At 43.5% G+C, this 27963-nt stretch overlaps 1 protein-coding gene and 1 long non-coding RNA gene across 3 annotated transcripts; one reads left to right on the top strand and one right to left on the bottom strand.

The window, feature by feature from the left end:
* Positions 1-10: 10 nt before the first annotated feature.
* LOC115194710 (uncharacterized) lies at positions 11-295 on the bottom strand. The gene is made up of 2 exons (XR_003878458.1): positions 186-295; positions 11-145 (listed from the first exon to the last, which is right to left on the bottom strand). It is a non-coding gene; the product is annotated as an uncharacterized LOC115194710 (long non-coding RNA).
* Positions 116-27963, top strand: LOC115194709 (E3 ubiquitin-protein ligase TRIM39). 2 transcript variants are annotated; one of them, XM_029754611.1, is made up of 14 exons: positions 116-255; positions 378-531; positions 731-849; positions 7428-7604; positions 9892-9983; positions 12710-12805; positions 16314-16547; positions 17008-17155; positions 21858-21899; positions 22189-22215; positions 23169-23233; positions 23411-23521; positions 26332-26547; positions 27442-27963. In XM_029754611.1, exons 1-14 carry the CDS (start codon positions 198-200, stop codon positions 27634-27636), a joined length of 1734 nt encoding a protein of 577 aa, XP_029610471.1. In that variant the 5' UTR covers positions 116-197; the 3' UTR covers positions 27637-27963. The 2 variants fall into 2 exon arrangements, with proteins under 2 accessions (XP_029610471.1, XP_029610472.1); XM_029754612.1 differs by lacking the exon at positions 27442-27963 and adding an exon at positions 26805-27105.

Below are 27963 nucleotides of genomic sequence, written 5' to 3' on the forward strand. Positions count from 1 at the left end.
TGGTATTGTATTGGGGTATGTATCTATTTATCTAGGAGGAGGAGGAGGAAGAGGAGGAGGAGGAGCGTTTGACAAACAGGACGACCTGTAAGCCTACCTGGCCACCTGTAAGCCTACCTGGCCACCTGTAAGCCTACCTGGCCACCTGTAAGCCTACCTGGCCACCTGTAAGCCTACCTGGCCACCTCTTCACTGAGATGCGAAGACGGTCCTCGAAGTCGGGGGTCCCGACCCCAAAGAAATCTGAACCCCAGGGTTAGATATGATTTATTTGACTAAATATGTGTTTTAATTCATGTTTTAAGTGTTATCCTCTGAGATCCAATGCAGGAAATCTTGTTGTATAATGTTTTTTACACTAATACCTTTAATTCAAGGAGTGCCTATCCCGATGTCTGCTGAACGACCCCAAACTTCCTCCGTAGCCTCCTCGCTCCCCACCCCAAGCCTTGCTGCGGCGCTAGCCCGACGAAGGTTCACCCTGAGTGGGGCAGCTGACAGCCAGAACCAAGGACTGACGGTCTACTGCAGGTGTGTTAAACTGGGTTTTACCTGACCCATCAACACAACTACATGCAGAGTGGAGCCCTTTACACACAAACACTAACACACTTCACTTACACACTCTCTCTCTCCACCTTCCTCTCTCTCTTCACCCTCCTCCATCCTCCCTTCTTTCCCTCTCTCTCTCTCTCTCTCTCCCTAACACCCCCCCCCCCCCCAATTCCAGAATGCCATTCTCTCGTAGCTTCCTGTCTGAAGACCAGTTCCATTGTTCCATCTGTCTGGATATCTTCATAAACCCCGCCTCCACTCCATGTGGACACTCCTTCTGCATGGCCTGCATAGGTAGGTAGTTGTACTTCAAATCAAATCTTATTTGTCACATGCACCAAATACAACAGGTGTAGATCTTACAGTGAAATGCTGAATACAACAGGTGTAGATCTTACAGTGAAATGCTGAATACAACAGGTGTAGATCTTACAGTGAAATGCTGAATACAACAGGTGTAGATCTTACAGTGAAATGCTGAATACAACAGGTGTAGTAGACCTCACAGTGAAATGCTGAATACAACAGGTGTAGTAGACCTAACAGTGAAATGCTGAATACAACAGGTGTAGTAGACCTCACAGTGAAATGCTGAATACAACAGGTGTAGTAGACCTTACAGTGAAATGCTGAATACAACAGGTGTAGATCTTACAGTGAAATGCTGAATACATCAGGTGTAGTAGACCTCACAGTGAAATGCTGAATACAACAGGTGTAGTAGATCTTACAGTGAAATGCTGAATACAACAGGTGTAGTAGACCTTACAGTGAAATGCTGAATACAACAGGTGTAGTAGATCTTACAGTGAAATGCTGAATACAACAGGTGTAGTAGACCTTACAGTGAAATGCTGAATACAACAGGTGTAGTAGATCTTACAGTGAAATGCTGAATACAACAGGTGTAGTAGACCTTACAGTGAAATGCTGAATACAACAGGTGTAGTAGATCTTACAGTGAAATGCTGAATACAACAGGTGTAGTAGACCTTACAGTGAAATGCTGAATACAACAGGTGTAGTAGACCTCACAGTGAAATGCTGAATACAACAGGTGTAGTAGACCTTACAGTGAAATGCTGAATACAACAGGTGTAGTAGATCTTACAGTGAAATGCTGAATACAACAGGTGTAGTAGACCTTACAGTGAAATGCTGAATACAACAGGTGTAGTAGACCTTACAGTGAAATGCTGAATACAACAGGTGTAGTAGACCTCACAGTGAAATGCTGAATACAACAGGTGTAGTAGACCTTACAGTGAAATGCTGAATACAACGGGTGTAGTAGACCTTACAGTGAAATGCTGAATACAACAGGTGTAGTAGACCTTACAGTGAAATGCTGAATACAACAGGTGTAGACCTTACAGTGAAATGCTGAATACAACAGGTGTAGTAGACCTTACAGTGAAATGCTGAATACAACAGGTGTAGTAGACCTCACAGTGAAATGCTGAATACAACAGGTGTAGTAGACCTTACAGTGAAATGCTGAATACAACAGGTGTAGTAGACCTCACAGTGAAATGCTGAATACAACAGGTGTAGTAGACCTTACAGTGAAATGCTGAATACAACAGGTGTAGTAGACCTCACAGTGAAATGCTGAATACAACAGGTGTAGTAGACCTTACAGTGAAATGCTGAATACAACAGGTGTAGTAGACCTCACAGTGAAATGCTGAATACAACAGGTGTAGTAGACCTCACAGTGAAATGCTGAATACAACAGGTGTAGTAGACCTCACAGTGAAATGCTGAATACAACAGGTGTAGTAGACCTTACAGTGAAATGCTGAATACAACAGGTGTAGTAGACCTTACAGTGAAATGCTGAATACAACAGGTGTAGTAGACCTTACAGTGAAATGCTGAATACAACAGGTGTAGTAGACCTTACAGTGAAATGCTGAAAACAACAGGTGTAGTAGACCTAACAGTGAAATGCTGAATACAACAGGTGTAGTAGACCTCACAGTGAAATGCTGAATACAACAGGTGTAGTAGACCTTACAGTGAAATGCTGAATACAACAGGTGTAGTAGACCTCACAGTGAAATGTTTACTGACGAGCCTTTAACCAACAATCCAGTTTTAAGAAAAAAATAAGTGTTAAGAAAGTATTTACTAAATAAACAATAAAAAAAGAAAAAGAAAAAAGAAAATACAAAAATAAATAATTAAAGAACAACAATTAAATAACAGTAGCGGAGATATATAACGGGGGTATCTGCACAAAGTAAATGTTTGTGGGCACAGGTTAGTCAAGGTAATTTAGGTAATATATACATGTAGGTAGAGGTAAAGTGACTATGCATAGATAATAAACAGATAGAAGCAGCAGTGTAAAAATGGGGGAAGGGGTCAATGCAAATAGTCTGGGCAGCCATTTTGTTTAGCTGTTCAGGAGTCTTATTGCTTGGGGGTAGAAGCTGTTAAGAAGCCTTTTGGACCTAGACTTGGCGCTCCGGTACCGCTTGCCGTGCGGTAGCAGAGAGAACAGTCTATGACTAGGGTGGCTGGAGTATTTGACAATTTTTAGGGCCTTCATCTGACACCGCCTGGTATAGAGGTCCTGGATGGCAGGAAGCTTGGCCCCATGATGTACTGGGCAGTACGCACTACCCTCTGTAGTGCCTTGTGGTCGGAGGCCGAGCAGTTGCCATACCAGGCGGTGATGCAACCAGTCAGGATGCTTTCGATGGTGCAGCTGTAGAACTTTTTGAGGATCTGGGGACCCATGTCAAATCTTTTCAGTCTCCTGAGGGGGAATAGGTTTTGTCGTGCCCTCTTCATGACTGTCTTGGTGTGTTCGGACCATGTTAGTTTGTTGGTGATGTGGACATCAAGAAACCTGAAGCTCTCAACGTGCTCCTTCGATGAGAATGGGGGTGTGCTCAGCCGTCCTTTACCTGTAGTCCACAATCATCTCCTTTGTCTTGATCACGATGAGGGAGAGGTTGTTATCCTGGCACCACACTGCCAGGTCTCTGACCTTCTCCCTATAGACTGTCTATAGACTGTCTCATCATTGTCGGTAATTAGGCCTACCACTGTTGTGTCATCAGCAAACTTAATGATGGTGTTGGAGTCATGCCTGGCTGTGCAGTCATGAGTGAACAGGGAGTACAGGGAGTACAGGAAGGGACTGAGTGCTGAGCACGCACCCCTGAGGATCCCCTGTGTTGAGGATCTGCGTGGCAGATGTGTTGTTACCTACTCTTACTACTCTTACCACCTGGGGGGCGGCCCGTCAGGAAGTACAGGATTCAGTTGCAGATGGAGGTGTCCCAGGGTCCTTAGCTTAGTGATGAGCTTTGAGGGCACTATGGTGTTGAACGGTGAGCTGTAGTCAATATTTAGCATTCTCACGTATGTGTTCCTTTTGTCCAGGTGGGAAAGGGCAGTATGAATGCAATAGAGATTGTGTCATCTGTGGATCTGATGGGGCGGTATGCAAATTGGAATGGGTCTAGGGTTTCTGGGATAATGGTATTGATCTGAGCCATGACCAGCCTTTCAAAGCACTTCATAACTACAGACGTGAGTGCTATGGGTCGGTAGTCATTTAGGTAGATTACCTTGGTGTTCTTGGGCACAGGGACTATGGTGGTCTGCTGGAAACATGTTGGCATTATAGACTCAGTTAGGGACAGGTTGAAAATGTCAGTGAAGACACTTGCCAGTTGGTCAGCGCATGCTCGGAGTACACGTCCTGGTAATCCGTCTGTGAAGGTTGATCTGTTTAAAGGTCTTACTCACATCTGCTGTGGAGAGAGTGATCACGCAGTCGTCCGGAACAGCTAATGCTCTCATGCATGTTTCAGTGTTGCTTGCCTCGAATCGCCTGTAAACCATGGCTTCTGTTTGGGGTATTTACGTACGGTCACTGTGGGGACGACGTCATCGATGCACTTAATGATGAAGCCAGTGACTGATGTGGTGTAATCCTCAATGCCATCGGAAGAATCCCGGAACATATTCCAGGGTGTGCTTGCAAAACAGTCCTGTAGCTAAGCATCTGCTTCATCTGACCACTTCCATATTGAGCCAGTCACTGGTGCTTCCTTCTTTAGTTTTTGCTTGTTAGCAGGAATCAGGAGGATAGAGTTATGGTCAGATGTGCCAAATGAAGGGCAAGGGAAAGCTTTGTACAGGTCTCTGTGTGTGGAGTAAAGGTGGTCTAGAGTTTTATTTTCCTCTGGTTGCACATTTAACATGCTGGTAGAAATGAGGTAAAACGGATTTAAGTTTCCCTGTATTAAAGTCCCCGGCCACTAGGAGCTCCGCCTCTGGATGAGCATTTTCCTGTTTGACCTTATACAGCTCGTTGAGTGGGGTCTTAGTGCCAGCAATGGTTTGTGGTGATAAATAGACAGCTACAAAAAATATAGATGAAAACTCTCTTGGTAAATAGTGTGGTCTACAGCTTATCATGAGATATTCTACCTCAGGCGAGCAAAACCTCAAGACTTCCTTAATGTTAGATTTCGTGCACCAGCTGTTATTGACAAATAGATACAGACCACCACCCCTTGTCTTACCGGAGGCAGCTGTTCTATCTTGACGATGCAGCGTAAACCCAGCCAGCTGTATGTTATTCATGTCGTCGTTCAGCCACGACTCCGTGAAACATAAGATATTACCGTTTTTAATGTCCCATTGGTAGGATAATCTTGGTCGGAGCTCATCCAGTTTATTATCCAATGATTGGCTAATAGTACAGAAGGTAGAGGTGGGTTACCCACAAACCCAGCCAGCTGTATCGCCGTATCTTCTTCATGCGAATAACAGGGATTTGGGCCGGTGTCCGGCGTCTGAAGTAAATCCTTCGCATCTGTCGTGACATTGTATTAGTTAATGTGACGACTGTTGCTCATCGAATGATTAACGGTTTATAATTACGTGATTAAATGAATTAAGCAATGAATCAAGCAATTATTAACTCATTAACCTGGGGCACCATGGGAACATTGTTTTGATTGAGTTTCTATTTCCCAAATTAACTCAAAGGATATCAGAATATCGATTACAACAGTCGCTAAATTAATCAATTTCCTCTACAGTCTCATAATCTGAAAGTCGTATAATCCGGGAATCTGCACGGACCCGGGCTTTACCACTGAATTTACCACACCAATCTTAGTTGATTATTTATTTACTAGCAAGCTAAAATGATGATAAAAATGCACATACACAAAACACAGTCTAGCTATTGATTAGGACTTAGTATAACGGGCCAACACACTATGGCGCTTGTTACCCAAAATGGGGATTTTAAAGAGAGAGAAAGAAAGGAAGTACACGAGAGAAATATACATTTGGGTTCATTTGTCAGCCATGCTTATTTAAAATTAGCCTTGCCCCGAACTGCCGCTCTTATGGGTCAGAATATAATGATGTAATTACGTGTTGGAGTTCTCAGGTGGGAAGCTCCGCGTGGGTCGTTTAGGCTTCTAAATGACGCACTTCTTCTCCGGCGCAACTCTCTGGTTGTCCTCACGATGTCAGTGTCCTTCTTGGCTAAGTGGTCTGATCCTCACCCTTGATCGGAAAGGGGTCTTCTGAGGACAGACAGCTCTGTAGCTCAGAGCTCACAGCTTCGGCTCGAATGGTGTCGATACCACGATTCAATGGAGAGTGGAGGCTGGGTGGTTCGGCTTGAATTCACCCGCTTAGACACAGCTACTCGTCCGTAGCTCGTGTAGAAAAATATTTCTTTGTCTTCAACCTTGTGTTTCGTTTTGGGGTTCGTCGACTTTGTTAGACCTTAGCTGCAGCTTGGGGTCAATAGTCTTCTATGTTAATTCTTCACTCTCCTGTCTTATACCCTCGGGTCAGAAGTGGGTGTAACCGCCTTTAGGGCAATTCTCTGGGCGGACCAAGTAAAGGGGCAAGGCTTAGATTTGGCTAAAAATCCGATTTTAGACACTAACTTCACATTTCATCTTTACCAAAACATTCTGTTTGATTTGGATATTTTCCAAACAGCGTACAATGTATAAACATCAGGCATATACTGGGAAAACTCTTAAAGGTACAATGTTTTCATAATAACGTCATCTCTTAACCTTTAAAAACAAATACAAAAGTTACATACATTTTAATATTCCACTTTTCGTCATAACCACCATTGTGGCTGACGGAAACCATTGTTCCAAAGTCCCTTTATTGCATGTTTAATGTTCTGAGGCCAGTTCTCCATTGTTAGGACAAAGGAATTTCTCTGTGGCCTAAGTTTTATTATGGGCGTGAGGTGTCATAAAACCCCCACATCTTCAGACCCCTAGATCTCTCCTCCTCTGTTGGGGGTTTGGGAGATAATCTGTAGGGTGGTGGTCTCCTGTACCCTGACCTGATCAGGACAGTCATGACACATCCGACTCGTTAAAGAAATCTTTGTTCAGTACGAGGGGAGTAATAACTTCTCTGATATCTAGAAGCTCTTTTTGGTCATAAGAGACGGTGGCAGAAACATTGTGTATAAAATAAGTTACAAATATCGCAACTACAAAACAAAACACACACAATAGCACAATTGGTTAGGAGCCCGTAAATAGACAGCCATCTACTCCGGCGACATTATCATTAGTGGAGCAATTAGGGCTAAGTGCCTTGTTCAAGGGGACATCGACAGATTTTTCACACAGTTGGCTCGGGGATTCGAACCAGCAACCGCTAGGCTTCCTACCACACACACACACCAGTGAACCTTAGAGCAAGCGGGGATGTTGCTGACCTTTCCAAGTTACCTATGACCCCTACATGATCCTAGTGGGCTCAACATGTGGTATGTTGTCATGGTGATGATATTTATGTTCAGACGGGTGAATAAATGATGTGTTCTATTCTGTCCTCTGATCCAGGTCGGTACTGGGACGGTGCTAAGCTCTGCCAGTGTCCCCTCTGCAAAGAGACCTTTAAGAAACGTCCAGACCTCCAGATTAACCGGACCCTCAGGGAGATCACAGAGCAGTTTAAGTCCATGTCCGGGGTGTCTCGGTTGGGCAGCGGGAGGTGGAGAGGTGTCCAGGGGGCTGGAGGTGGGCTATCTTTATATATATATATATTAGGGAATGTTCTAGTTTTAATGACAGATGATTTTACGGTAGATACTGTAAAATCATCTGTCATTAAAACTAGAACATTCCCTAATATTTATATATATATATATATATATATATAAATAAATAAATAAATATTAGGGAATGTTCTAGTTTTAATGACAAATGATTTTACGGTAGATACTGTATGTAGATATATACTGTATGTAGATAGATAGATACTGTATGTAGATAGGTAGATACTGTATGTAGATGGGTAGATAGATACTGTATGTAGATAGGTAGATACTGTATGTAGATAGATAGATACTGTATGTAGATGGGTAGATACTGTATGTAGATATATACTCTATGTAGATAGATAGATACTGTATGTAGATGGGTAGATATATACTCTATGTAGATAGATAGATACTGTATGTAGATGGGTAGATACTGTATGTAGATGGGCAGATAGATACTGTATGTAGATAGGTAGATACTCTATGTAGATGGGTAGATAGATATTATATAGAAAGTGAGTGGGGTAATAGGGGATGGAACAGCTGCCTCCAGAGACACATGGACTACAGGCACTACCATTAGACCAGCATGGAGGTGTGCTGTTCTTTATAATACTGTATATTATTGTATTTATGTACAGTTGAAGTCGGAAGTTTACTTACACTTAGGTTGGAGTCATTAAAACTTGTTTTTCAACCACTCCACAAATTTCTTGTTAACAAACTATAGTTTTGGCAAGTTGGTTAGGACATCTTTGCGCATGACACAAGTAATTTTTTCAACAATTGTTTACAGACAGATTATTTCACTTATCACAATTCCAGTGGGTCAGAAGTTTACATACACTAAGTTGACTGTGCCTTTAAACAGCTTGGAAAATTCCAGAAAATGATGTCATGGCTTTAGAAGCTTCTGATAGGCTAATTGACATAATTTGAGTCAAATGGAGGTGTACCTGTGGATGTATTTCAAGGTCTACCTTCAAACTCAGCGCCTCTTTGCTTGACATCATGGGAAAAAAAACAAAAAATCAGCCAAGACCTCAGAAACAAAATTGTAGACCTCCACAGGTCTGGTTCATCCTTGGGAGCAATTTCCAAATGCCTGAAGGTACCACGTTCATCTGTACAAACAATAGTACTCAAGTATAAACACCATGGGACCACGCAGCCGTCATACCGCTCAGGAAGGAGACGCGTTCTGTCTCCTAGAGATGAACGTACTTTGGTGCGAAAAGTGCAAATCAATCCCAGAACAGCAAAGGACCTTGTGAAGATGCTGGAGGAAACAAGTACAAAAGTATCTATATCCACAGTAAAACGAGTCCTATATCGACATAACCTGAAAGGCCGCTCAGCAAGGAAGAAGCCACCACTCCAAAACCGCCATAAAAAAAGCCAGACTACGGTTTGCAACTGCACATGGGGACAAAGATCGTACTTTTTGGAGAAATGTCCTCTGGTCTGATGAAACAAAAATAGAACTGTTTGGCCATAACGACCAAACAGTTGTTTGGAGGAAAAAGGAGGAGGCTTGCAAGCTGAAGAACACCATCCCAATCGTGAAGCACGGGGGTGGCATCATGTTGTGGGGGTGCTTTGCTGCAGGAGGGACTGGTGCACTTCACAAAATAGATGGCATCATGAGGAAGGAAAATGATGTGGATATATTGAAGCAACATCTCAAGACATCAGTCAGGAAGTTAAAGCTTGGTCGCAAATGGGTCTTCCAAATGGACAATGACCCCAAGCATACTTCCAAAATGGCTTAAGGACAACAAAGTCAAGGTATTGGAGTGGGCATCACAAAGTCCTGACCTCAATCCTATAGAAAATTTGTTGGCAGAACTGAAAAAACATGTGCGAGCAAGGAGGCCTACAAACCTGACTGAGTTACACCAGCTCTGTCGAGGAATGAGCCAAAATTCACCCAACTTATTGTGGGAAGCTTGTGGAAGGCTACCTGAAACATTTGACTCAGGTTAAACAACTTAAAGGCAATGCTACGAAATACTCATTGATTGTATGTAAACTTCTGACCCACTGAGAATGTGATGAAAGAAATACAAGCTGAAATAAATCATTCTCTCTACCATTATTATGACATTTCACATTCTTAAAATAAAGTGGTGATCCTAATTGACCTAAGACAGGGAATTTTTACTAGGATTAAATGTCAGGAATTGTGAAAAACTGAGTTTAAATGTATTTGGCTAAGCTGTATGTAAACTTCCGACTTCAACTGTATGTAAATATTAATCTAGGAGGAGGAGGAGAAGGAGGAGGAGGAGGAAGAGGAGAGGACACAGACCATCAGGATCCCAGCACCATAGAGAGGGAGTGGATGGACACTAAGGTGGGTTGTAGGGAGGGAGGGAGATATATATATATATATATATATATATATATATATATACACATATATATATATTTAAATACAGAGAGATATAGATAGAGGGAGATATATAGAGGGATAGAGAGACAGATATAGAGGTAGAGCGATATATAGCCGTAGAGGGAGAGATAGGTAGAGAGGGATATATATATATATATATATATATATATATATATATACACACACAGAGAGATATAGATAGAGGGAGAAAGGGAGATAGATATAGAGGTAGAGAGGGAGAGAGAGATGCATCAAAGTGGTGAGGTTTTACCTGATTCATTTTCTGGTTACTGTCTAATCAGAGGTAATGTGTTATAGATGCTACCAGTTATTCACTGTGTGCACAATTACTAGGCAAGTTGTATGTTTGAGGATGAATTTTATTATTGAACAACTACAGCGCTCTCGGGCAATCCAAAATGTTAATAAACCTCAAACCTGAATATTTAAGAAAGTAAAAGTGAGGTTTTGGCTTTCTTTGGAGAATATCTATGTGTGCACAATTATTGGTCAACTATTAGTGTGCAGAATTATTATGCAACTAAATGAAAAACGAAAAGTTCCCCATCTCACTTGTTTATTTTCTTCTGTTAAAGTGAGAATAATAAACAAACAACTCAAAATGTATTAATAAACATTTCTGACATTTAAAAAAAATATTCAGTGACCAATATAGCCACCCTTCTTTTCAATAACCGTCATAAGCCTTCCATCCATGGAGTCTGTCAGTTTCTTTTTGTGCAGCAGCAACCACAGCCTCCCAGACACTGGTCAGAGAGGTGTACTGTTTTCCTTCACCGTAATTCCTCAGTTTAACAAGGGACCACAAGTTCTCAATAGGGTTTAGGTCAGGTGAGGAAGGGGGCCATGTCATTATTCTTTCATCTTTAAGGCCTTTACTGGCTAGCCACGCAGTGGAGTACTTCTAATCATGCGATGGAGCATTGTCCTGCATAAAAATCATGGTCTTCTTGAAAGATGCAGACTTTTTCCTGTACCACTGCTTGAAGAAAGTGTCTTCTAAAAACTGACAGTAGGTTTGGGAGTTGAGTTTGAGTCCATCCCCAACCCGAAAAGGTCCAACTAGCTCATCTTTAATAATACCATCCCATACCAGTACGCCACCTCCACCTTGCTGGCGTCTGAGTCGAAGTGGAGCTCCATGCCCTTTACTGATCCAGCCACGGGCCCATCCATCTGGCCCGTCCATCTGGCCCATCCATCAGGCCCATCCATCTGGCCCATCCATCTGGCCCATCCATCAGGCCCATCCATCTGGCCCGTCCATCTGGCCCGTCCATCTGGCCCGTCCATCTGGTCCGTCCATCTGGTCCGTCCATCTGGCCCGTCCATCTGGCCCGTCCATCTGGCCCGTCCATCTGGCCCGTCCATCTGGTCCGTCCATCTGGTCCGTCCATCTGGCCCGTCCATCAGGCCCGTCCATCAGGCCCGTCCATCAGGCCCGTCCATCAGGCCCGTCCATCTGGCCCGTCCATCTGGCCCATCCATCAGGCCCATCCATCAGGCCCGTCCATCTGGCCCGTCCATCTGGCCCATCCATCAGGCCCATCCATCAGGCCCGTCCATCAGGCCCATCCATCAGGCCCATCCATCAGGCCCATCCATCAGGCCCATCCATCAGGCCCGTCCATCTGGCCCGTCCATCTGGTCCGTCCATCTGGCCCGTCCATCTGGCCCATCCATCAGGCCCATCCATCAGGCCCATCCATCAGGCCCATCCATCAGGCCCATCCATCAGGCCCATCCATCGGGCCCATCCATCTGGTCCGTCCATCTGGTCCGTCAAGACTCACTCTCATCTCATCAGTCCATAAAACCTTTGAAAAATATGTCTTCAGATATTTCTTGGCCCAGTCTTGACGTTTCAACATGTCTTGTTCAGTGGTGGTCGGGTTTCAGCCTCCCTTACCTTGGCCATGTCTCTGAGCACTGAACACCTTGTACTTCTGAACACTCCAGGTAGGTTGCAGTTCTGGAATATGACAGCACTGGAGGATAACGGGTTCCTGGTAGCTTCACGTTTGATTCTTCTCAAATCTTTGGCAGTTAATTTGCATCTTTTTTTCTCAACACGGTTCTTGCGACCCCGTTGACTATTTGCAACAAAACATTTGATGGTTCTGTGATCACGCCCCAATATCTTAGCAATTTCAAGAGTGCTGCATTCCTCTGAAATACTTTTTACAATTTTTGACTTTTCAGAGTCAAATCTCTTTTTTGGCCCATTTTGCCTGAGGAAAAGAAGCTGCCTAATAATTATACACACCTTGATATAGGGTGTTGATCTCCTTAGGCCACACCCTCCCTCATTACACAAATACACATCACCTGATATGCTTAAATCCAATAAGCATTCCAGTTTATACAGCTTGGAGTTGGGAAATATGCATAATAATGATGATATGGTCAAAATACTGACTTGCCTAATAATTGTGCACACAGTGTATCGAAGGTGTCTGTCTAATCAGAGGTAAGGTGTTATAGACGGTACCAGTTATATAGAAGGTGTCTGCCTCAAAAACCCACACCAGCATCAAGTGGTGAGGGGACTGCAGGATACGTTTTGGCAAGTATTGGGTTCTTCTGTGTTTGTAGATGTATTCACACATTGTTTCTCCTCCTCTCTCCTCTGTGTATGTGTGTGTGTGTGTGTGTGTGTGCGCCAGACCCAGCTACATGTGTCTGAGGCAGAGATCCATCAGCTGATTCTACAGAGACAGAGGAAGTTAGAGGAGATAAGGTCATCACTGGCTAAACTACAGGTGACCTTTAACCCCTGACCCTTAACCCTGGGGATGGACAGTGACCTTTAGCCCCTGACCCTTAACCCTGAGGATGGACAGTGACCTTTAGCCCCTGATCCTTAACCCTGAGGATGGACAGTGACCTTTAGCCCCTGATCCTTAACCCTGGGGATGGACGGTGATCTTTAGCCCCTGATCCTTAACCCTGGCTACCTCACCCCCCCCCATCCCCATTCAAAAGTCCATTGATTACTACAACACATACCTTAAACGATGTAACTTAACCCTGAACGTTTACCCTCAACTCTCTCTAAGGGCTCTCTTTACGGCGTTAAGGTGGCGCTCTTGTCAAACACACTTTAGTTTTCCATTTTGTCATGTAAAAACAAACATTTTCCAGCCCAACGCACCAATCAGCGCTCAGATGGGAGGGCTGGAAATATTTGATACGTGTCCTTAAAAATGTGATCCAAGGTGCTAATTTCAGGCTGATAGGGATATTGAAGATCAACCAAAAGCTGGTTTTAGCGGTAGCGCAGTTGGTTATGGTTTGACAGCGGAAACGCGGCCTATCCAGCCGTGACACTCACTGCCCAAATAGAACAACAGTAATGTGCTTTTGTCGCATGTATTCTTGAGAAACATAAAACGGTTATGTGTTTTTTTTTCCCCCATTTCGTTTTATTTGACTTCAACAACAAGCCTCCCTCCTCTTAAAGAAGGCTGTTTTTCAATGTAATCAAGTTGTCAAGACCGTTGATAAAGTGTTTGGCTCGTGAGACCGCTTGGAAAGCAATCTTATTAACCAAAGCTTTAATAAAATAGAAAGTTTGAGAGGGGCAAAACAGTGATCTATTTAATCTATTTATTGTAGGCAGACCTACATTATTGTAGCCATGCTTTGGACGTGAGTAAAACCCCTCCATGATGTCCAGTGCATTCAGAAAGTATTCTGACTTTACACATTTTGTTACATTACAGCCTTATTCTAAACTAGGTTAAATCGTTTTTTCTCTTCATCAATCTACACACAATACCCCATAATGACATCACGATACCCCTTTATGACATCACAATACCCCATAATGACATCACAATACCCCATAATGACATCACAATACCCCATAATGACATCACAATACCCCATAATGGCATCACAATACCCCATAATATTTTTTTATTTATTTAACTAGGCAAGTCAGTTAAGAACAAAATCTTATTTTCAATGACGGCCTAGGAACAGTGGGTTAACTGCCTTGTTCAGGGGCAGGATGACATATTTTTACCTTTTCAGCTCGGGGATTTAATCTAGCAACCTTTCGGTTACTAGTCCAACGCTCTAACCACTAGGTTACATACCAATACCCCATAATGACATCACAATGCCCCATAATGACAAAGCAAAAACAGTTTTTTAGACATTTCTGCAGATGTATTATAAAAAATAACTGACATATCACATTTACATAAGTATTCAGACCCTTTACTCAGTACTTTGTTGAAGCACCTTTGGCAGCGATTACAGCCTCGAGTCTTCTTTGGGTATAACACTACAAGCTTGTCACACTTGGATTTGGAGAGTTTCTCCCAATCTTCTCTGCAGATCCTCTCAAGCTCTGTCAGGTTGGATGGGGAGCGTCGCTGCACAGCTATTTTCAGGTCTCTCCAGAAATGTTAGATCGGGTTCAAGTCTCCGGGCTCTGGCTGGGCCACTCAAGGACATTCAGAGACTTGCCCCAAAGCCACTCCTGCGTTGTCTTGGCTGTGTGCTTAGGGTCATTGTCCTGTTGGAAGGTGAACCTTCGCCCCAGTCTGAGGTCCTGAGCGCTCTGGAGCAGGTTTTCATCAAGGATCTCTCTGTACTTTGCTCCTTTCATCTTTCCCTCGATCCTGACTAGTCTCCCAGTCCCTGCCGCTAAAAAACATCCCTACAGAATGATGCTGCAACCACCATGCTTCATCGTAGGGATAGTGCCAGGTTTCCTCCAGATGTGACGCTTGGCATTCAGGCCAAAGAGTTCAATCTTGGTTTCATCAGACCAGAGATCTGGTCATCTTCCATTTAAGAATTTGTTCTTAATTAACTGACTTCCCTAGTTAAATAAAGGTTAAATAAAAAATGTAAAAGAATGATGGAGGCCACAGTGTTCTTGGGGATCTTCAATGCTGCAGTCATTTTTTGGTCTGTGCCTTGACACAATCCTGTCTCGGAGCTCTACGGACAATTCCTTCGACCTCATGGCTTGGTTTTTGCTCTGACATGCACTGTCAACTGTAGGACCTTATATAGACAGGTGTGTGCCTTTCCAAATCATGTCCAATCAATTGAATTTACCACAAGTGGACTCCAATAAAGTTGTAGAAACATCTCAAGGATGATCAATGGAAACAGGATGCACCTGAGCTCAATTTCAAGTCTCATAGCAAAGTGTCTGAATACCTAAATAAATAAGGTATTTGTGTTTTTTAAAACATTTGCAAACATTTCCAAAAACCTGTTTTCGCTTTGCCATTATAGTGTATTGTGTGTAGATTGACGAGGAAAAAATATAATTTAATCAATTTTAGAATAAGGCTGTAACGTAACAAAATGTGGAAAAAGGGAAGGGGTCTGAATACTTTCCGAAGAAGCTATAGGCTACATGTGTCCATGCCCATCATAAAACAAGAGATGAGAACCTCGGTGAATACCGGTGAACCTCATATTTAGAAGTTATGTTCCTGTAACAATTGTTTGTTTTCCATTTCATTATAATTTTTTTTAAACCTAGCCCTTCGTAGGCTACCCTTACCCTAGGCCAACTATAATGAAGGCTGATTCAACAGCAATGCGTCGGGTCTTTTTTATCATGGAGATATCATTATATTTCACATTTATTTATTGTTAAAAAAATATATTAGAAAAAATAAAGACGGCTTGTTTTTCGTTTTAATTTTATTAAAACCAAACTTAAAATGATTTTATAGGGAGAATGTCTGCATACAATACAACTTCTGGAGAAGTGTGAATGCGATCTGTAAAATGGTTCCAACATGTCTCTAAAACATTATAATGGGGAGCAGTATAACAGTGAGTTGACATTCTCCCTTTCTCTTCCTATTGGATCATTCTCCAGCTACTGTAAAAAGGTTGAATGTACGTAAAAAACCCTCCGTAGTCTACGTTGTTTTAATATTATATGCCCACGGGAAGCAATTATAGTGCCTGTAATTTATTTATTATTTATTTATGTACGTATTTAGACATAGTCTTTTGTTTTGTTTACAATTTGATTCGGATTATTCCCTCTCTTTTCAGTGAATGTAATCTTGCTGATTGACAACGTTTGGCGTGTCCACGCTCAGCCATAATGCAGTTTACAGTAGGCCTAGCCCCGATATCAGTGAAATAGCTATGTTTATATTTCATCATGGAAGCCATGCAATTACTGAGAACAATGTGGACTGCAAACAGGTTGACCAATGCGTTAGGTTTGTTAAAATAGAGCCCTAAAACTCTAACGCGCGCTCTCACTCCCTTCCCCAGCTTTCAGTGGAACGTGAGACAGCAGGCGTTATGTGTGTGTTCAGTGCGTTGGTGTGTGAGGTTGAGAGGTCGCAGGCTGAGCTCATGGAGGTGATTGAGATTAGTAAGCGGTCGGCAGAGCACCAAGCGGACGCTGCGATTCGTCAGCTGGAACAGGAAGTGACTGAGCTCAGGAAGAGAAGCCACACCCTCTCCCAGCTGGCCCAATCAGACGACTACGTTCATTGTATCAAGGTGAGAGGATGGAGGGAGGGAAACGGATACACGTTTAAAGATTAAGATGGTCGTATTCCAGATTACACTGTACGCTATGTTACCTACTGCAGTATCATATAATCACCATGTCACCTACTGCAGTATCATATAATCACCATGTCACCTACTGCAGTATCATATAATCACCATGTCACCTACTGCAGTATCATATAATCACCATGTCACCTACTGCAGTATCATATAATCACCATGTCACCTACTGCAGTATCATATAATCACCATGTCACCTACTGCAGTATCATATAATCACCATGTCACCTACTGCAGTATCATATGATGTGGTTTGATTATATAACACATTATATAACACATTATTCAGGTGTTGTGAAATCTGTCATGAATCTGCAATGTAGTCAGCCAGGAACGGTTATTTCCACTCAATGAAAAACATACACTCTTTGCTCGCCCCCACCCTCAGAGCTACCCTGCACTCTGCACCCCTCCACCAATCAGAGACTGGTCTGGGGTGTCGGTGAACCCTGACCTGGGAACGAGGCCCATCTATACTTCGCTGTCTGTCCTGGTCCAACGTTTCCAGGAACAGATCAGCAAGATGGTTCAGTTTGGTGAGTACTGCTCCTCTCTCATCTCTCTCTCTTTTTCTCTCCTCTCTCTCTCATCTCTCTCTCTTTTTCTCTCCTCTCTCTCATCTCTCTCTCTCTCCTCTCTCTCTCTCCTCTCTCTTCTCTCTCTATCTCTCATCTTCTCTCTTTTTCTCTCCTCTCTCTCTCCTCTCTCTCTCTCCTCTATCTCTCATCTTCTCTCTCTTTTTCTCTCCTCTCTCTCTCTTCTCTCTCTCTCTCTCATCTCTCTCTCTTTTTCTCTCCTCTCTCTCTTCTCTCTCTCTCTCATCTCTCTCTCTCTCTTTCTCTCATCTCTCTCTCTTTTTCTCTCCCTCTCATCACTCTCTCTCTTATCTCTCTCTCATCTCTCTCTCCACTCTTGTATCTCTCTCTCTCCTCTCTTTCACTTCTTTCTTTCTCTCCTCTCTTTCTCTTCTCTCTTTCTCTTGTCGTATCTTTGGTATCATTAAAGTGAAGACTTATTTTATCACATCAATTCTCTGTAATTATTATTACGTGATTAAACTCATCATGTAAATGTAATTAACTAGGAAGTCGGGGCACCAAGGAAAATCTTCAGATTACAAAGTTATCATTTTCCTAATATAACTTTTCAGATATTTTAATATCTGACCAATTAGTCTTCTAATTAATGAATCATTCTTTACCTCACGTTAGTCTCATTCCAAACGTCGAAAGTTGTTGGTTATCTGCACGAACCCAGTCTTCGCTATGAATCATCCATACATCAATTGTCTTAATCATTTATTTACTAACTAACTAAATAATCACAGAAATGCATAAACAAACAACAATATATATGGTTACAAGGAAATGATAAGGGAAGTGGGTGTGGACTGAGAAGACACTACACAGTTGATAATTATAATGATTGAAATGCTAATCCTTTGCACATGAACGCTCACTCATTCGGGAATAATTGCAATCAATATACACTGCTCAAAAAAATAAAGGGAACACTTAAACAACACATCCTAGATCTGAATGAAAGAAATAATCTTATTAAATACTTTTTTCTTTACATAGTTGAATGTGCTGACAACAAAATCACACAAAAATAATCAATGGAAATCCAATTTATCAACCCATGGAGGTCTGGATTTGGAGTCACACTCAAAATTAAAGTGGAAAACCACACTACAGGCTGATCCAACTTTGATGTAATGTCCTTAAAACAAGTCAAAATGAGGCTCAGTAGTGTGTGTGGCCTCCACGTGCCTGTATGACCTCCCTACAATGCCTGGGCATGCTCCTGATGAGGTGGCGGATGGTCTCCTGAGGGATCTCCTCCCAGACCTGGACTAAAGCATCCGCCAACTCCTGGACAGTCTGTGGTGCAACGTGGCGTTGGTGGATGGAGCGAGACATGATGTCCCAGATGTGCTCAATTGGATTCAGGTCTGGGGAATGGGCGGGCCAGTCCATAGCATCAATGCCTTCCTCTCGCAGGAACTGCTGACACACTCCAGCCACATGAGGTCTAGCATTGTCTTGCATTAGGAGGAACCCAGGGCCAACCGCACCAGCATATGGTCTCACAAGGGGTCTGAGGATCTCATCTCGGTACCTAATGGCAGTCAGGCTACCTCTGGCGAGCACATGGAGGGCTGTGCGGCCCCCCAAAGAAATGCCACCCAACACCATGACTGACCCACCCGCCAAACCGGTCATGCTGGAGGATGTTGCAGGCAGCAGAACGTTCTCCACGGCGTCTCCAGACTCTGTCACGTCTGTCACGTGCTCAGTGTGAACCTGCTTTCATCTGTGAAGAGCACAGGGCGCCAGTGGCAAATTTGCCAATCTTGGTGTTCTCTGGCAAATGCCAAACGTCCTGCACGGTGTTGGGCTGTAAGCACAACCCCCACCTGTGGACGTCGGGCCCTCATACCACCCTCATGGAGTCTGTTTCTGACCGTTTGAGCAGACACATGCACATTTGTGGCCTGCTGGAGGTCATTTTGCAGGGCTCTGGCAGTGCTTCTCCTGCTCCTCCTTGCACAAAGGCGGAGGTAGCGGTCCTGCTACTGGGTTGTTGCCCTCCTACGGCCTCCTCCACGTCTCCTGATGTACTGGCCTGTCTCCTGGTAGCGCATCCATGCTCTGGACACTACGCTGACAGACACAGCAAACCTTCTTGCCACAGCTCACATTGATGTGCCATCCTGGATGAGCTGCACTACCTGAGCCACTTGTGTGGGTTGTAGACTCCGTCTCATGCTACCACTAGAGTGAAAGCACCGCCAGCATTCAAAAGTGACCAAAACATCAGCCAGGAAGTATAGGAACGGAGAAGTGGTCTGTGGTCCCCACCTGCAGAACCACTCCTTTATTTGTTGGTGTCTTGCTAATTGCCTATAATTTCCACCTGTTGTCTATTCCATTTGCACAACAGCATGTGAAATTTATTGTCAATCAGTGTTGCTTCCTAAGTGGACAGTTTGATTTCACAGAAGTGTGATTGACTTGGAGTTACATTGTGTTGTTTAAGTGTTCCCTTTATTTTTTTGAGCAGTGTATATATTTACGCTCAATGTGTCGTCATGATCTCTGTTAGAATGGTCCGTCTTCCTGTTGGAAAGTTCATCTGAACTTCTCTTTGCGTCCCTGGAGTCTTTCGTGGTTAGAATGGATACTTCAGAGGACCCATTCAGAAATGTTCTTATAGAATAGATGTTTCGGCGGTTGTCGGTCTTCGCATTCAGTCGACATAAATTGTAGCTGCAGATTAGTAATTAGTATCGAAGATTTGCTCTTATTCTGTCGGTATCGATAGTCTCAGAGTTGAACCATTTCCACCAGTGTAGCCAATGCTCCACGTGGTTTGGTTAGGAATTCAACAACCGAGGAATGCATGGTCTCTACTCAAACCTTAGCCCTCTCGGTAATCGAGGTACGCTTGGTCTGAAGTGGGCTTCTCCAGGTGGGGGTTATATTCGGAACAGCAGAAAAGGGCTGTCCCATGACGCCAGATCAATGTCTGTGCTCAGGGGGCGGGCCAATGACTTAATCCAATTCCCTTTCAAATTAAACCATCTTTCATTAAACAGTTTAAAATCACATTACATCATTTCACAAATAGTTTCATCTTTACTCATTCATTTTATACAATAATTAGATGCAAATCTCATAACGGAGACTCTTGTATAAACAGAGTTATGGTAATGTGGCTGTATTGTCTCTCATGAGGTCACAAACATTAGACAAAACGGACCGGGTCGTAGCTGGATTCTCCACCGACCGTTTACACATTCTCCAAAACATGGATATTGTTCAGTTCTCAAGTTCTGTGAGGTAGTAGAAGTTCCTTTGTTCTACTGTGGACCCTCTCTCTATACTGCATGGCGGGGGGGAAGAGAGTCTCCTCCAGGAATTTACGACCTGAGATAACAGAGCCTGGGTGTAGGGGGAAAAGAGAGGTGGTGAGAGAGAGTTGGTGCTTGCTATATCCAAAGAGGGCCACGTCATGACACTCTCCTCTCTTTTTCTCCTCTCTTTCTCTCCTCTTTTTCTCTCCTCTCCTTCTTTCTCTCCCCTCTCCTCTCTCTTCTTTCTCTCCTCTCTTTCTATCCTCTATCTCTCTTTTGTAGAGAACCATTCACACACACCTGATACCTGTAGAGAAGCATTCACACACACCTGATACCTGTAGAGAACCAGAGAACCATTCACACACACCTGATACCTGTAGAGAACCATTCACACACACCTGATACCTGTAAAGAACCATTCACACACACCTGATACCTGTAGAGAACCATTCACACACACCTGATACCTGTAGAGAACCAGAGAACCATTCACACACACCTGATACCTGCAGAGAACCATTCACACACACCTGATACCTGTAGAGAACCAGAGAACCATTCACACACACCTGATACCTACAGAGAACCATTCACACTGACCTGATACCTGTAGAGAAGCAGAGAACCATTCACACACACCTGATACCTGTAGAGAACCATTCACACACACCTGATACCTGCAGAGAACCATTCACACACACCTGATACCTGTAGAGAACCATTCACACACACCTGATACCTGTAGAGAACCAGAGAACCATTCACACTCACCTGATACCTGTAGAGAACCATTCACACAGACCTGATACCTGTAGAGAACCATTCACACACACCTGATACCTGTAGAGAACCATTCACACACACCTGATACCTGTAGAGAACCATTCACACACACCTGATACCTGTAGAGAACCAGAGAACCATTCACACTGACCTGATACCTGTAGAGAACCAGAGAACCATTCACACACACCTGATACCTGTAGAGAAGCAGAGAACCATTCACACACACCTGATACCTGCAGAGAACCATTCACACACACCTGATACCTGTAGAGAAGCAGAGAACCATTCACACACACCTGATACCTGTAGAGAACCACCTGATACCTGTAGAGAAGCAGAGAACCATTCACACACACCTGATACCTGTAGAGAACCAGAGAACCATTCACACTGACCTGATACCTGTAGAGAAGCAGAGAACCATTCACACAGGAATCATGCTTCGGTCTTCAGGTGGCTTTTTATTTTGTTCCATGATTTGTTTACCTCCTACCCCTTTCAGATCTATGAAATAGCTGTTATTAAAATGCAGGTCAATTCGTGGGATATTACTCACCTGTTTGAGCTGTTTACCTGTGTTTTCTTTACAGGCGTACAACTTCCACTAGAATCATCTCCAATACCACAGCCCAGTGAGTATCTACAGATCAAATCAAATGGTATTTGTCACATGCTCCGAATACAACAGGTGTAGGTAGACTTTACAGTGAAATGCTTCCTTACAAGCCCTTAACCAATAATGAGGTTTTAAGAAAATATTATTTTTTTTAAAAGTAGGAGATAAGAATAACAAATAATTAAAGAGCAGCAGTAAATAACAATAACATAGATTATAAGTATATGAGATAAAGATTACAATTGAATAATGTAATTCTAATATTGATGTTTATTAATTTGGTTTCTTCTGTTCCTTTATTCAAGAGGTGAAGAGTGTACAAGAGTATGCAGGTATGTAGAGATAGATAGGTCATCACAAAGGTATACTTTAAAAAGTTACTCATCATTGTATTCCCATTTATCTCTCCTCTCTCCACCCCTCTCTCAATCCCTCCCTCTTTTCCTCTCTGTCCTCCCTCTCTCAATCCCTCCCTTTTCTCCTCTCTGTCCTCCCTCTCTCCACACCTCTCTCAATCCCTCCCTCTTCTCCTCTGTCCTCCCTCTCTCCTAACCTCTCTCAATCCCTCCCTCTTCTCCTCTGTCCTCCCTCTCTCCTAACCTCTCTCAATCCCTCCCTCTTCTCCTCTCTGTCCTCCCTCTCTCCACCCCTCTCTCAATCCCTCCCTCTTCTCCTCTGTCCTCCCTCTCTCCTAACCTCTCTCAATCCCTCCCTCTTCTCCTCTCTGTCCTCCCTCTCTCCTAACCTCTCTCAATCCCTCCCTCTTCTCCTCTGTCCTCCCTCTCTCCTAACCTCTCTCAATCTCTCCCTCTTCTCCTCTGTCCTCCCTCTCTCCTAACCTCTCTCAATCCCTCCCTCTTCTCCTCTGTCCTCCCTCTCTCCTAACCTCTCTCAATCCCTCCCTCTTCTCCTCTGTCCTCACTCTCTCCTAACCTCTCTCAATCCCTCCATCGCCATAGACTTTTTTTTCCCTATTGTGTTACTGACTGTACGCTTGTTAATTCCATGTGTTACTCTGTGTTGTTGTATGTGTCGCACTGCTTTGCTTTATCTTGGCCAGGTCGCAGTTGTAAATGAGAACTTGTTCTCAACTAGTCTACCTGGTTAAATAAAGGTGAAATTAAAATCTCTTCTCCTCTCTGTCCTCCCTCTTTCCACCCCTCTCTCCACTCCTCCATCTCTTCTCCTCTCTGTCCTCCTGCTCTCTGCCTCCCTCTCTCCACTCCTCCATCTCTTCTCCTCTCGTTCCTCCCTCTCTCCATTTCTATTCCTCTCCCTCCTTCAGTGGACGTGACTATGGACTCAAGCACCGCCCACCCCAGGCTCATCCTCTCAGATAACGGGAAAATGGTTAGTTATATGTCACATATTTCAATTAGATGTTACTTTGGGGGGGGGGGGGGGGTGTTACTCCTACACCTTGATCAAACTGCCCTAATGATCAAGGTGTAGGAGTAACCTCATGATAATTCTAGTGACTCACTCAAATAATGTTGTGAAAAGCATTGACCTGCTCACTGTCTATAGGTCAAATGTGGAGACTGTCACCAGCCGGTACCTCATAACCCTGAGAGGTTTGACCGTGTCGTGTGTGTTCTGGGTCGAGAAGGGTTCTCCTCAGGTCAACACTATTGGGAGGTAGGGTTAAACATTTTCTTAAACATTGTGTTGATCCTGGATCATCATTTAGCAGTGTTGATCCTGGATCATCATTTAGCAGTGTTGATCCTGGATCATCATTTAGCCGTGTTGATCCTGGATCATCATTTAGCCGTGTTGATCCTGGATCCTCATTTAGCCGTGTTGGTCCTGGATCATCATTTAGCAGTGTTGATCCTGGATCATCATTTAGCTGTTGGTCCTGGATCATCATTTAGCTGTTGGTCCTGGATCCTCATTTAGCTGTCAATCCTGGATCATCATTTAGCTGTTGGTCCTGGATCATCATTTAGCTGTTAATCCTGGATCATCATTTAGCAGTGTTGATCCTGGATCATCATTTAGCCGTGTTGATCCTGGCTCATCATTTAGCCGTGTTGATCCTGGATCATCATTTAGCAGTGTTGGTCCTGGATCCTCATTGAGCCGTGTTGGTCCTGGATCCTCATTGAGCCGTGTTGGTCCTGGATCATCATTTAGCCGTGTTGATCCTGGATCATCATTTAGCCGTGTTGATCCTGGATCATCATTTAGCAGTGTTGATCCTGGATCATCATTTAGCTGTTGGTCCTGGATCATCATTTAGCTGTTGATCCTGGATCATCATTTAGCAGTGTTGATCCTGGATCATCATTTAGCAGTGTTGATCCTGGATCATCATTTAAGTGTTGATCTTGGATCCTCATTTAGCAGTGTTAATCCTGGATCCTCATTTAACTGTGTTGATCCTGGATCCTCATTTAGCAGTGTTAATCCTGGATCCTCATTTAACTGTGTTGATCCTGGATCCTCATTTAGCAGTGTTAATCCTGGATCCTCATTTAACTGTGTTGATCCTGGATCCTCATTTAGCAGTGTTGATCCTGGATCCTCATTTAACTGTGTTGATCCTGGATCCTCATTTAGCAGTGTTAATCCTGGATCCTCATTTAACTGTGTTGATCCTGGATCCTCATTTAGCAGTGTTAATCCTGGATCCTCATTTAACTGTGTTGATCCTGGATCCTCATTTAACTGTGTTGGTCCTGGATCATCATTTAGCAGTGTTGATCCTGGATCATCATTTAGCTGTGTTGATCCTGGATCCTCATTTAACTGTGTTGATCCTGGATCCTCATTTAGCAGTGTTGGTCCTGGATCCTCATTTAACTGTGTTGATCCTGGATCCTCATTTAACTGTGTTGGTCCTGGATCATCATTTAGCTGTTGGTCCTGGATCATCATTTAGCAGTGTTGATCCTGGATCATCATTTAGCTGTTGGTCCTGGATCATCATTTAGCAGTGTTGGTCCTGGATCATCATTTAGCAAAAAACTATAACGTAATCCTTCTAACCCCCTCCCCCCCCCCCCAAAAAAAAAGATTTAGATGCACTATTGTAATGTGGTTGTTCCACTGGATATCATAAGGTGAATGCACCGATTTGTAAGTCGCTCTGGATAAGAGCGTCTGCTAAATGACTTAAATGTAAATGTAAATGTAGCAGTGTTGGTCCTGGATCATCATTTAGCAGTGTTGATCCTGGATCATCATTTAGCAGTGTTGATCCTGGATCATCATTTAGCCGTGTTGATCCTGGATCCTCATTTAGCAGTGTTGATCCTGGATCATCATTTAGCTGTTGGTCCTGGATCATCATTTAGCAGTGTTGATCCTGGATCATCATTTAGCTGTGTTGATCCTGGATCCTCATTTAACTGTGTTGATCCTGGATCCTCATTTAGCCGTGTTGGTCCTGGATCCTCATTTAGCAGTGTTGATCCTGGATCCTCATTTAGCAGTGTTGGTCCTGGATCATCATTTAGCAGTTTAAAATCTTTCAATTTTACCTTTAAGTTTCTCCGTTTATGTCTATTTCTTGTTCTATTTTAGGATAGAATAGGGCAGGATTTTATTTGTAAAGCTTTTTTTAATAATACTCTTAACTAAATGTCAACTCGCCGATTCTGGAGAGTTTTGTTATAATTCGTTTTATCAAGGTAATTTGCTTATAAATCACCTTCTCTTAAGCCAATTCAATTCACAACAGTTTTGTCTGAGAGCCCTGCTTGCCAGCTCGCATTGAATGTGTCTCGGAAGACTCTGCAGTATTGAGATACATGTTCACAGCCATTGAATTCATCTTGGAAGACCCTGGGGTATTGGGTTACATATAAGCAGCCATTGGCCCTACACTTTCATTCTCTGGTCAGACTGTCAATTTGTGACGGAAGGACACTTCACAGACTCACAAGCAGCATAGTGCTGGAAAGCTAAGAAGGTTGTTCTATGACAAACAGAAATGGTTTGATATCAAGTTTAATGTCCTGTACGAGTTCAGGAAGACAGGCTAGAGCCCTGTCCTGTACGAGTTCAGGGAGACAGGCTAGAGCCCTGTCCTGTACGAGTTCAGGGAGACAGGCTAGAGCCCTGTCCTGTACGAGTTCAGGGAGACAGGCTAGAGCCCTGTCCTGTACGAGTTCAGGGAGACAGGCTAGAGCCCTGTCTGATGATCAGAAGGGTGGGGGCAGAAGTTTTCATCAAGAGAGAGCTTTAGAAAATAGATCAATTTTCTCAAACACTAAACATACAAGTATGTATTTTACAGTTATAAGGAAGGTAAAATCTTATAGTTAGTAATTTTAAAATTTGATTGCCACTATATTTAGAAAGCATATCAATCCGTTCAATCCCTGTTCATCCACTTTTGTTGAATAGGAACTACACCGTATATAATATTCCATATTTTCATCATATTTGTACTATGGACATGAGCTTGTATCCTCAAAAGTGAGTACACCTTTTCACAGGTGGAGGTGGGCGGGAAGACTGACTGGGATCTGGGCGTGGCCAGCCGCTCCATCAACAGGAAGGGGAAGATAACGGTATCCCCTAGCAACGGCTACTGGTTCCTCAGCCTCAGAGATAAACACAACTATGCGTTCCGGACAGATCCCACCACCGAGCTGCTTCTCAACCTCAGACCACAGAAGATCGGGGTGTATGTGGATTATGAGAAAGGGCAGGTAGGATGTCACACATTCGTACTCGTCAGTTTTTTGTTGTTGCAAAAACTCCAAGGTTTTCCAGAAATCCCAGTTGAAGACTCCCGGAATCAAGAGGGAATGAGGAGGAAATCCAGGATTTCTGAAATACTTGGAAATTGTGCAACCCTCCTTGACTACACACACACACACACACACACACACACACCTCTTTCTTCTCTCCCTGTCTATCTTACTATATAACGTGGACTAACTTCCCCTCCCTCTCCCCTGTTCAGGTATCGTTCTACAACGTGGACTAACTTCCCCTCCCTCTCCCCTGTTCAGGTATCGTTCTACAACGTGGACTAACTTCCCCTCCCTCTCCCCTGTTCAGGTATCGTTCTACAACGTGGACTAACTTCCCCTCCCTCTCCCCTGTTCAGGTATCGTTCTACAACGTGGACTAACTTCCCCTCCCTCTCCCCTGTTTAGGTATCGTTCTACAACGTGGACTAACTTCTCCTTCCTCTCCCCTGTTCAGGTATCGTTCTACAACGTGGACTAACTTCTCCTCCCTCTCCCCTGTTCAGGTATCGTTCTACAACGTGGACTAACTTCCCCTCCCTCTCCCCTGTTCAGGTATCGTTCTACAACGTGGACTAACTTCCCCTCCCTCTCCCCTGTTTAGGTATCGTTCTATAACGTGGACTAACTTCCCCTCCCTCTCCCTTGTTCAGGTATCGTTCTACAACGTGGACTAACTTCCCCTCCCTCTCCCCTGTTCAGGTATCGTTCTACAACGTGGACTAACTTCCCCTCCCTCTCCCCTGTTTAGGTATCGTTCTACAACGTGGACTAACTTCCCCTTCCTCTCCCCTGTTTAGGTATCGTTCTACAACGTGGACTAACTTCTCCTTCCTCTCCCCTGTTCAGGTATCGTTCTACAACGTGGACGCTAAGCTCCACATCTACACCTTCCTGGCGTCCTTCTGTGAGTCTGTGTTCCCGTTCTTCAGTCCCTGCACCAACAAGTCAGGCAAGAACGACGGCGCCCTCGTCATCACGCCAGTGCTGCTCATGGACACCCATCCACTACAGCCCGATGATTGTGATGAAGTGAACATCTGAGGCCCTGACTCTAACCCACTAATATAGAAAATGTTTTTTTTTTGCCTGATTTAGATATGTTTCTGTTTATAATTTCCGACGTTAGATACATGCAGCTTATCTTCTTTGTATTGTCGTTATGTTTCCCCTAGAACACTAAATAAATCATTGCTCACCAGAATAATGTCATATATCGATAGAATGAATGATTAAGATTTCAGTTTGTCTTGGATCCATATTTTATGTGGTTGAATTACTATCAGCTTTTATGACGCTAATTAAGCATCTCTATAGAAGGTATCTAACTGAACTCTCAAGATGCTGAAATAAATAAATCTTATTTCTCCA

Source organism: Salmo trutta, chromosome 5 (assembly GCF_901001165.1).
Source record: "Salmo trutta chromosome 5, fSalTru1.1, whole genome shotgun sequence".
NCBI lineage: Eukaryota > Metazoa > Chordata > Actinopteri > Salmoniformes > Salmonidae > Salmo > Salmo trutta.

Coding starts and splice junctions, on each gene's coding strand:
- LOC115194709 (XM_029754611.1), top strand. CDS start 198: ATGCGAAGACGGTCCTCGAAGTCGGGGGTCCCGACCCCAAAGAAATCT. Junction 850..7,427: donor CTTCTGCATGGCCTGCATAG/GTAGGTAGTTGT, acceptor CCTCTGATCCAG/GTCGGTACTGGGACGGTGCT. Junction 26,548..27,441: donor TGGATTATGAGAAAGGGCAG/GTAGGATGTCAC, acceptor TCCCCTGTTCAG/GTATCGTTCTACAACGTGGA.